This window comes from Carlito syrichta, unplaced genomic scaffold (assembly GCF_000164805.1).
Source record: "Carlito syrichta isolate Samal-C Ts95f unplaced genomic scaffold, Tarsius_syrichta-2.0.1 Scaffold305718, whole genome shotgun sequence".
NCBI lineage: Eukaryota > Metazoa > Chordata > Mammalia > Primates > Tarsiidae > Carlito > Carlito syrichta.
In genome coordinates, this window is record NW_007249814.1 from 224,541 (window position 1) to 235,748 (window position 11,208).

At 38.5% G+C, this 11,208-nt stretch overlaps 1 protein-coding gene across 2 annotated transcripts in view; it reads right to left on the reverse strand.

Annotated features, from left to right (window-relative positions):
• CUNH12orf50 (chromosome unknown C12orf50 homolog) overlaps positions 1-7,707 on the reverse strand; it is a 50,121-nt gene extending 42,414 nt beyond the window's left edge. Inside the window, exons 1-3 of one of the 2 annotated variants that reach the window (XM_008062466.1) lie at positions 7,641-7,707; positions 4,880-4,999; positions 4,414-4,534 (exon numbers count right to left, since the gene is read on the reverse strand). In XM_008062466.1, coding sequence (XP_008060657.1) covers positions 4,414-4,534; positions 4,880-4,891 — 133 coding nt within the window. In that variant the 5' untranslated portion in view covers positions 4,892-4,999; positions 7,641-7,707. Of the gene's footprint in view, positions 1-4,413; positions 4,535-4,879; positions 5,000-7,369 lie in introns of both variants that reach the window. The other variant, XM_008062465.1, reaches the window with a different exon arrangement.
• Between the last annotated feature and the right edge of the window lie 3,501 nt (positions 7,708-11,208).

An 11,208-nucleotide genomic window follows, 5' to 3' on the forward strand; every position in this document is an offset into this window, starting at 1 on the left:
TATATGAGTATGTGGGATATGAGCGAAACAGAGAGCTTAAGAGTGATTTGGATGACCTGAGTAACTAGAAGGATGGACAGTTCATCCAAATGAAATAGGAAGAACAGCTATGGATGTACAGGTTTGAGAGTATATGGGTAAAATTATGAGATTGATTGTGAACATGTTGAATGTGAAATATCTATCAAGCCGGGCTCGGTGGCTCAGCCTGTAATCCTGCGCCTTTGGGAGGCTGAGGTGAGTGGATTGCCTGAGCCCGCGGGTTCGAGACCCACCTGGGCAGTGAGACCTCATCTCTACAATAAACCAAAAAATCAGCTGGGCGTGGTAGTGCATGCCTGTAATTCCAGCTACTCAGAAGGCTGAGGCGGAAGGATCACCGGAGCCCAGCAGGTCGAGGCTCCCGGCCACTGCACTCCAGTCTGGGCAACAGAGTGAGACTTCAACTCAAAAAAAAAAAGAAATATCTATCAGTCAGCCCACAGTTCAAGTCAGAAGTTGAATGTAGTGAGCTGAAGCTCAAGAGAGAGGTCTGGAATGGATGTATAGATTTGGAGCCATTGACATGTGGATCATATTCAAAATCCTAAGTCTACATGAGATTCCACGGGAGTAAACAGTGAAAGTGATAACCTAGGACTAACTCCTGGTACACTGCACATGTAAGAGGTTAGGGAAAAGAGGAAAGACTAGCCAAGGAGAGTGAAAGATTAGCCAAGAGAGTAGAAGTAAAACAAAAAGAATATGGTGTCCTGGATGCTAGATAAGGTAATCATGTCAAGGAGGAAGGGATGATCAAAGTGTCAAATCCTGCTAATGGCTCAAGTTATTTAAGGACTGAGAATTGATCAATGGACTTGACAATGAAAGGTCAATCACTGGTGGAAGGGGTGAAAAAGCCTGACTAGCATGGAATTAAGAAAGAATGGGAGGGGAGAATTTGGCAAGAATAAATAATCACTTTGAGAAGAACTACTACAATGGGGAAAAATAAATGGGATGGCAGCTTGTGAGACAATGAGCAGGAGAGGGGAGAATTTTTAAAATAATTTAAATAAATGTATGTTTGTATGCTGACAGGAATGGTCCATGGAAGTGAAAAATGATTATGTAGAAGAGAGGAAGGAGTTGTTGAACTGGTGTCCTCGAGAGACGAGAGAGGCATACTATCTAGTTACCAAGTGCAAGGAGAGGCTTAGATAGGAGTATGGATAATGCATCCATGGTAAGAGTGGGGAAGAGGCTAGTACACATGCTGGTAGCTGGGTGGATGCATTGATAGAAATCTGTGGAAGTTCTCTTCTCATTACTTGAATGTGTCTCAGTTACTAAGACATAAGGTCGTCATCAGAGAGAAGGAAGAGAAGGTGATGAATTTTTTTTTTTTTTTTTGAGTTGGAGTCTCACTCTGTTGCCCAGGCTGGAGTGCTGTGGCACACTCACGGTCACTCCTGCGTTGATCTGCTGGGCTCTGCGATGCTTCCACCTCAATCTTCCAGGTAGCCAGAACTACAGGTGTACGCTACCACGCCCGACTAATTTTTGATTTATTATAGAGATCTCGCCAAGTTGCCCAGGTTGGTCTCGAACCTGCAGGCTCAGGCAATCCACTCACCTCAGCCTCCCAAAGTGTGGGATTACAGGCTGAGCCACCGAGCCCAGCAAGGTGATGAATGTTTAAGGAGAAGGAAGAAGTTGTAAAAGAACAGTGTAGGAGAATAGGAATGGACTGGGGGAATACCATGTAGTGTGATGAGCAGTCGGCAGTAAGGGCTTGTATGAGGTTTGTGGTCATGAATTCAATCCATCAGCATGTCTGTGTATTTTTCTGTGGTCATGGTCAGCTATGATGGAGACAGGCACAGAGCAGGTGGAGGGCTGTGTTTAACCCATGTTGATTTGCTATGTGAGTACCATGAAGCAGAGAGTGGCAAAAAAAAGTAGAGTGTAAGCAAGGGACAGATGACCAGATAGAGGTGACAGAAGATGTCGAGGAAGAGGGAAATGTGAAAAGATGGTAGAATTAATGAATTGGAGGTCCCAAAGTTTAAAGGCATTGTTTAAATGAGGGTTCTAAGAGCACTGAGCTAGGAAAATAAGCCAGAGAGTAAAAATCATGAAATTAAGGTCATAAGGTGAAGGATCAAAATTAACATTCTCTAAATGCCACTGAGATAAATGCCTAGGAGTAAATGACTGGAAGGGAGTGAAGGATAAGATTAATGGTAGAGTTGAGTTCAAGGAATTTAGAGGCTGAAGCTATAGGTAAATCATATATTTACTTATTGAAATCACCAAGAATTGACACAGGAGTACTGCTAGAGTGACACCAAGTTTATAACATTGGAAAACAAGGCGATGGACCTAGACGAATGGTCCTTGCATCAAAAGCAAAAAACAGCACCATTAAGAAGTAACACGATACAATCAGTTGACATGAGATTCATGCTGCACGGTTTTAAGGTGAAGTACCAGAGAACAGTCTGAAATTGGCAATGAGGACCAAGAAACTTCCCACTCCCAGGTGCAGTGGTACTCGGAGACTGAGAGAAGTGCTGAGTCCTCAAGAGGAAACTATTCTAACATTAATGTGTGAAGACGAAAGTTCAGAAAAGTGGAGGAAGAATTATGTTGATAATGGAGGGTTGGTGAAGGGTCAGTGAAAAGGACAAAACCAGGTTAGAGTGAGTCACTTGAGAGATGGAGTTTCTTGTACTGCCTGACATAAACGGGAATAAAAGACAGAATGAAACTAGCCATGATGAATCCAAACATGTAAGTAGGCATGATGTGGCTATGTTGGAGGGCAAGGTGGGTGCATGGGGCTTCCTCTTGCACCCCCTAGACAGAAGCGAAAAGATTTAAGGAAGCAGGGCATTGGCATCTTATGCCCCCCCCCCGCCGCCCTTGTCTTTGTCTCATGTGGAGGTAGAATGCTTAAGGGAGGGATCTGGTCCTGGTGCAAGGATCTCGATTTGACCTAATAAGGAGAACTCTTACTCTATATGTCGAGCTTCCCCTTGATACCTGTTAAAGAAAATGAAACTTCCAGAAAAGCCAGACATTTTTTATCTTCAATTCTCAGATTCTATTTCTAATAAATGAGAACAATAAAGTGTATCCTTACAACTCTTAGCCCAGAGCATGTCTTATGGTGGGGAGTGCAATAACTGCCAATTACACATACATTCCACTCTTCTTTTGCCCAGAGATGCTGTCTTTGCTTTTTTCTAGTCCTGAAAGAGCTAGTATGGAAGATAGTAATTTTACCCATAGGTCACTAAGAAGTAAACTACTAACTAGTTATAAAGAGTTAACACAATATTTACATGAAATAAAATCACACTGTGTGTAAACCAAAGGGGTTAATTATGTAAATAAATACAATAAATTTCATCCCAGTAGGTTACCTTTCAGAAGTCATCTATCCATCCCCATCCATCTATCCACATATCCAACTTCACTAAGCATCTGACTGTACTCCAGACACCGTGCAAATCAGTGATGGAGAATCCAGTTATGATCCTTATCCTTGTAATATTTATAGTCCGTGAGGAAGAGAAACACTGATCAAAGTACTACATGCATAACGTGTACTACGAGGTTAGAGTTTCCCAGAAGAGTACAACAAGGGGAACTAATTTTTAGTTATCCATTTGCCAAGGGTCATCTGAACCCAGATTTTCAAACCCCCAAGGGGACCTATATCCTGTAAACTTATTCCAGTCCATCAGAGAAATTTGGTGGCCACAGCAGGAGAGCAGAGCAGCAGCAATACCAGGGAAACTCAAAAGCTCCAGTTTCTTCAGCAAGTCTCTTGCCATTCACGACTTTACAGGATGGTGTCTTCTCAGAGTCTACCTTAAGATTTTCCAAACAGTGGTCTCAGTATTCTTTAGTTAGATTGAATTGTGCCATGGTTTTTGTAACAATGGAATTAAAGTCTTAGTACCACAACATATAGCTGGTCTGCTAAAAGCAGAAGAGTGAAACCCAGGGTAAGACCTGGCCCTGCCACCTATGAGACAGGTTTGTGCACATGCACAGGAAGCATCAGGGAAGCCACGATCTCTGAGCTTAGCTTCAGTAGTGCGAGGCTTTCCCGAGACAGTCTCCTTCAATTTAGTGAGGTCAGTAGCCATTTCACTTTTCAGATGAATAAAATCCACTTTAGACACACATAGAGAAAGTTTAACTTGCTCTTTGTTCACTTTGTCACGTTAGCTACCTGATGATGGTTCATTCTACGCTTCATCTCATGAATCACAATAGAATCGCCCCTCCAAATCATCAGTTGGCTGTTAAACTGCATTGCTCACCTCATCGTACTTTATTGAATGTGCCATTCTGTGCTGTTACTCCAAAATCATATTAGAATATAGTATTTCAATGTTATTTTGAAAACATACTCACTGTTACTTGGTGGCAGAAATAATCCATTGATATTTCGAGGTTTGCTGTGATAAAAGATACAACTGATCTTCACACAACCAAGAGGTTGAGTTTCCCAGAAGCAAGAAATGCTACAGTTTTGCTAGACAAAGGAGGTAGGAAAAAAATTAGTGATTAGATGTCATATTTACAATGTGCTACAACATAATACAATATGACAAAACCCAGTGCAATGACTGATTTAGGGTCATGTGTGCTTTCCTGCTTTCAGTGTTTCTAAGTCATGCTATTTAAAAGATGCAATTGCTATTTCTAAAAACACATTCCTCCATTTTTCTAAGAATTTAAGTTGAACAAAGTGCAAATCTCCTGAAATTAAATAGTGGAAGGAAGAATGATTTCTTTGCTATCATGTTGTAAAAGTATAGTTCAATATTATTGATGGAAAATGCTTTTTAATAAAAATGATGATGCTGAGTAATTCTACCTGCATTTCCATGTGTCTAAATCTGCAAAGTGGATCTAAACATTTCCTCTCTCTCCATAATGAGCACACAGTGTCACTGCCAAGCGCCTCCTCACAGTGTCGGAATCGGCACTGGGAACCCTAAAAGAAAAAAGTAGACAGTGTAGAACACTCAACATATTACCCTATATAGCTATGATTTAAAAAACTCAATATATTAACATTAGTGTTCAACAATAGGTTGCTATTTAATTAGAGAAACTATGAGTAGATCAAATTAGAGTCACAAAAAGACACACTACCAATATAAGATCACAAGTCTAAATTTTAGCAAATTAGTCTAACTTTAGTGAGAAAGTGACAAGATAATCTAATGATTAAATAGTACACATGACAGAAATCATTGATAAAACGCTACTTTTGTTATTAGTTAATCCATATGGTTCCCAAACAATAGAGATATAAGAGACCAGTAATGCCCTTGACTACAGTCTAATGACAGAACAACTTAATTTCTCTTTCTGAAGAAAGTCAACCAAAAATGTAAAGAATTACGAGCCATATTGTGGAGATGAACTCTGTTCGCCAATTATTTTATTAGATAATCCATTTTCTCAGTTTATGGAGATACTGTTAAGTGTGCTTTTGTAAAGCTTAGCACTTATGTAATTGTGGAAATTTTAAGTAATTATCACATTATAAAACATTACATTAAATATATATGTTTTGTGCCTTGACCTACAAAGATAAACAATTGTACACTGATACCTTTATATACCAACAAAGTAGATGTGGATTATTTCAATGAGCTGCTATTTTTAAAAATTTATTCTAAGGTCTTTTACTCAGAGAGCTACTCTTGGAAAAACTGCAGGCTACCGTCTTATGAATAGAGAGGGGGACAACATACAATAAAAATATCCTGTTAAATTCTTCCCTCTTTTGACCCATGTTCCGTGATTGTTCTTCATCTTTTATTTCTCTCCTACTTTCATCATCACCGTGTCCCTCTTTTAAAAGTAGATCTGTGAACCCTTGCAGTACAGTTTAGGGGAAGGGGCTTTGGAGTCAATAAACCAGTATTTTAACTCTCACTCCATTACTTGTTCATAGTCACAAAATTAATATTAACTCATCCTCTCTGTGTCTCAGTTTTATCACCTGTGAAAAGGAAAAAAAAATTCCTTCCTCATAGGTTAACTGTAAAAATTGTGTGCGATTAGGTATTGTGATTGCTATTATCTATTCATTTAATTATTTATTGAGAACGTACAACCTATCAGTCACTGAGCTAAGCACCTGAGGATACAGGAGTATTTGAAATAGACAAAACTGTTTGCCCATCTGGGACATGAATTCTATTATAATTTATTATCCCAGGGGTTAATCTAAAGGTAACAGATAAAAGAAGTAAATCTAATTTCTGTGGTCAAAGAGGGACTCCATTCAGGTTTCTTGGCAGAGATGAAACACTTTAAACCATTCAATCATTTCTTTCACTGGTTTCATTCTGGCATGAGCATGAAGCTCCAAACATCAGGTTTCTACATTTATTTGGTTTTATTAAGAATTTTATTCTAATTCCTTGAGTTAAGCTTTTTTTCCCATTTAACTTTATAAACTTTAATTCATATTTGGTCAGTTTGTTCATATTACTACTGTTATCCTTTTTTAATGATAATTAAATATTTGCTGTTACTTAGACTGGTCAGAGAAAAATTCAGTAACTGGGTTAATAAATGCAAAATAGGGAAACAATTAGATTTATTATGCTAACTTTGACAGTGACCTGGATTCAACTATTTGAATTTATATGAGGCCAGAAGCAGTGGCTCACACCTGTAATCCCAGTGCTTTTAGGAGTCTGAGATGGGAGGATTTCTTGAGTCAGGAGTTTGAGACCAGCCCGGGCAACATAGCACAACCCTGTCTCCCCACTCCAACACACACACAAAAAATTATCTTGGTGTGGAGGTGCGTGCCTGTAGTCAGCCCCAGCTACATAGTAGGATTGCTTGAACCTAGGAATTTAAGGCTGCAGTAAGCTGTGATCACACCCCTGCACTCCCTTCCCGGGCAACAGAGCAAGACCCCGTCTTTTAAAACCACTACAAACAATAACAACAAAAAGAATGTTTTAAAAAATGTATATGACTGAACTCACATTAATCAAAACAACATGATGTATCATATAATGTTTCAATATTAGGAATACAATGTCTCAAGAAGTCATAATATAGGAAAAACAGACACAAGAAGATTAAAAAGCTATAGGCATGTAACTGGCATAGATAAGGATAGTTTCAAGCAAATCATAATTTTAAATTATGGAATTCCTCAAAGAAATTCAGTGTATCAAAAATACATGATAAGCTTTTACTCCCGATTTTAATTATATAAAATATCTTGTGGGAAAATACTAAACTTTGTTCAGTGATGCAAATTATTGCGATACTTCATTCTACTAAAAAGCTTAAGCATGTGAATTACTGGAAATTGTACAATATTTACCTTTATGCATGTGGAATTAAAAAAGAAATAGCAGTCATTCCCAACTTCTGCCATTTTCAACTCTCTTGCTGCTAATCCAATGTTTTGTTTTAAATATATATACAAGAATTGCAGGAATGCAAATATAAGAACTATCAGCGTGTAAGGGGGAAAAAATAATTTTTTTTCCACAGTCTTTCAGGCTATCAGTAGTATTCTTTGAAAACTGACCTCCTGTTGACAGTATATTACATAATAGATAATTCTTTAAAAAATTTGAATTAGAAGATACCTTCTCTAGCTTTGCAGAAATGTTGAAAGTGGTTGCTAGTAAGCACACAAACTCAGACTTCCAGAATTTTTCTCATTGTTGCCTAATCCATTGTTTGCTCATCATAAATGACCTCACATGTAACTGTAGGCTAGCTTACCTGAGTGATTACTGTATTTCCCTTACTCAATTCTAGCATATTATCCAAAAAAGACTAGAAAAAAAATAGTATATTTCATCTTTCAATGTTCTGATTAAATATAAACTAGTTTATACTTTTATAACTAAAAATGAGTATTTCACAAGTGAATAGATATTTTCTAAATCCTCCTTTTTCTATATATGGTTTGTAAAAAAAATTATGATTTTTAAATAGGTAAATATGCTACTCATATTCTAAGACAACAAAGAGTTACTTAAATACATACTTTCTCCTATCTACTGAGTTGGGAAAAAATTGTATTCAATTTGTGATATATTCATAGGTACCTGAAAGTAAACTGGACTATGTATTCATCTTGTAGCTATAACCCATTTATTTTTCATCTATCATAAAAGGAGAAATAACTTATTCTTAAAGCAGAAAGTTTCCAGGGTGCTTGAAAATTTTGAGAATTCGTTGAAAAATAAAAAGTGAAGTTATCTGATCTCTAGAACGAAACATTTCAGCCAGCAGTTATTGAGGTCTTCATCTTAGAGCCTAGCAGAAATTTTTTTTTTGAAAGCAGTATTTATTGAGAGGACAGAAAAACTCCCACAGTGGGAAAGGATCTGAAGGGGTTGCCCACCTAGGAGAAATTAATAAAAATATTGATTGTAGGGAACTTAAAATTTGCAATTAAAATGTCAGATTATACTCAATAAATATGTATTTTTGTTATCATATACTTTTAACAGTAAATGTAAAAGATTAAGATAAATATGAGTCCCACTTTGATTAAGTAAAACATGCTATGTTGCTATAAATTTTTTGAATACAATACTTTCAGATAAAAATCTAAGAAACAAAATAAGAAACTAAAAGTTAGGAAACAGTTGTTTGCCGACTGCGAGAGAAATATTTTTAAGTGGTCTTTGCCTCTAGATTAATTCTCTCTCCGCCTCTGAACCTGTAGTTTTTTTAGACTGTTTTTAAATATTGTCACCAAACACCATTATAGCATTCCAGTAGACACAGCAAAAACTGACCAAATTGGTCAGGCGCAGTGCCTCGTGTCTGTAATCCCAACACTTTGGGAGGCAAACGTGAGAGGATTGCCTGAGCCCAAGAATTCAAGAACAGTCTGGGCAACTTAATGATACCTCGTCTCTATAATGCCTCAAAAAATTAGCCAGGCATGGTGGTGCAGGCCTGTGGTGCCAGCTACTTGGAGGCTGAGGTGGAAGGATCACCTGAACCCAGCAGGTGGAGGCTGTGGTGGCCTTGATCATGCCACTGTATACCAGTCTGGGCAACAAAGACTCCAACTCAAAAAAAAAAATAGAAATCAAGCTCACATGATAACTTTTTTGTCATTGCAGACCACATTTAATGTGTATTTTTTGGTAGTCTTTAGAATGCCTAGAGTCCTGATTTCTTCTTCTTCTTCTTTTCTCCCCCCCCACCCCTTTTCCTTTATTCTCTTCACTTTTCTTTCTTCCTATTGTGAATTTCATTTAGTCTTTTACAGAAACCTGTGAACCTACCCATCAGAGTTTTTACTTCCTATAATGAAGAATGATGGGAAATTTGTCTCCACAGTTGGAAGTAGGCCTAAAACTTCTGCAAGGGTTCGTGTTGGCCAAAGCAGGCTCATATTGAATGTCTTCCATCTTTGATGCATGCTAGAACACTGACACATTAGACAAGAAGAATTTTTTTGTTTTGTAATCCTGTAACATCATTTTAAGTACAGTATCTGTTAGCAACTCCTTGGTGACCTTTCAGGATTATGAGAACTAGGCAAAGTTGATGGCTGCTACCCATCAGAGTCCAATTTATAATTGTGAATTGATCCTGTGGCAGTCTCCTGACTTGAACTCTTGTGTTACTGTCAGAAGTTTTGCTCCAGGCACTGATGAAACCAAAGTGTTGGAAACAGAGAGTACTTCCCAAAAAATAATTGGCTCTGCTGCTACTATTCAGAGATCCAGTGGAATGTTTTAAAAGATGATCCTTTCTCAGAAGTGGCAGAATGTTGAACCTAGAAGATTCTGTGGCAGTTTGGGAAATGGCAGTTGATAGCTGAGGAGGTTATTTAATTGTTGTTTCTTTGAGACTCATGGGACAAGCTGCTTTTTCCGATTCCTTTCGAGGGACAAATAAGTCTCTGGAGCTGGACTATAAAACGCTAAGTGTGTTTCCAATACCACACAGCCAGCATCAAGTGTTTTTGTTTATTTTTTAAATTTGGGGAGTGGGGTGTGAGAGCTTTTTGGATTTTCCTGTGAAAAAATAAAAGAAGAAAAGAAAGTAAGCACTTTGAAATGACAAATCTCTTCCTACCTTCCTCTTCTCTGAATTCAGCAATCAAAACACAACTTCTTTTAAGGGATATTTTATTCTTTGAGAACTTCTTTGCTACATAGATACTGACAAGTGAGATATAGTTGTTTAATTTTTCCAAGGGCTAAGTCAGTAAAATGTCAGACAGTTGAATACATGTGGATCAACTATAGAAATGGGACTTGGGTCTTGTCCAAGCACATAAAGGATGATAGTAAAGTCAAAATTCCCTATGACTTTAGGCTGAGAACTACTATCTTCAATAAGCTATGATAACTAAATATTTGATATTTATTTTATTCATTAGTTGACCATCTTATTACCTGCTAAGATTCTTTTGAGCAATAATGTGAGTTGCCTTTGAGCAAAACTGCAGTTGATTACAACTACTCGAGCCATTTGAACTCTTTAAGATAAATAATATACCTATGAAAAGCTTGAGACTGAAATCTGGTTGTAGGTATTCTTGTAGTTTTGGATTAAACGTCACACTTCGGAAATTTCCATATTATTCTGCACAATGAGTCGTTATTCAAATGGTAACTCTTTGGGGAGGTGGGTGGGGGTCCCAGGTGTTTTAACTGTAGCGTTTTCTGACATTCTTCCTGAAAAACTAGGTTTCATTCTACTGGGGATGACTCCAGATATTTCTAAACTTCGACAGAGCTTCCCCCATGAAGTTATTAAAGAGGACAAGTAAGTTTCATTAGAACGGTGTTAAATCGCCATCTGAAATGTTCATCGCTTACAACTTGGCATTATTCAATTTTCAAAAATATCATCGTTACTGGATGGTTAAGAACACAGACTCGGGAAACGGATCTTTGTTTTTTCATGGTCATCAATACCCGGGACGGGGGGGGGGGCGGGAGGGGGTGGTGCACGTGGATGCGAACCGGACGCCCCGGCTCCTGCACTACAACTCCCAGAAGGCGTCGCGGCCAGGAGACTGCTTCCGGGCGGGCGTCGCGTGGGAGCCGCCGCCGCCGCTGGGCGCGGAGTGCGAGTGTATGGAGCCGCGCGCCCGGCGAGAGCCGGTCTATTTCTCTCGGCCCGGACCCAGCGCTATTCGCGTCGCCACTCCCAAGGCCCGCGGGGCTAGTC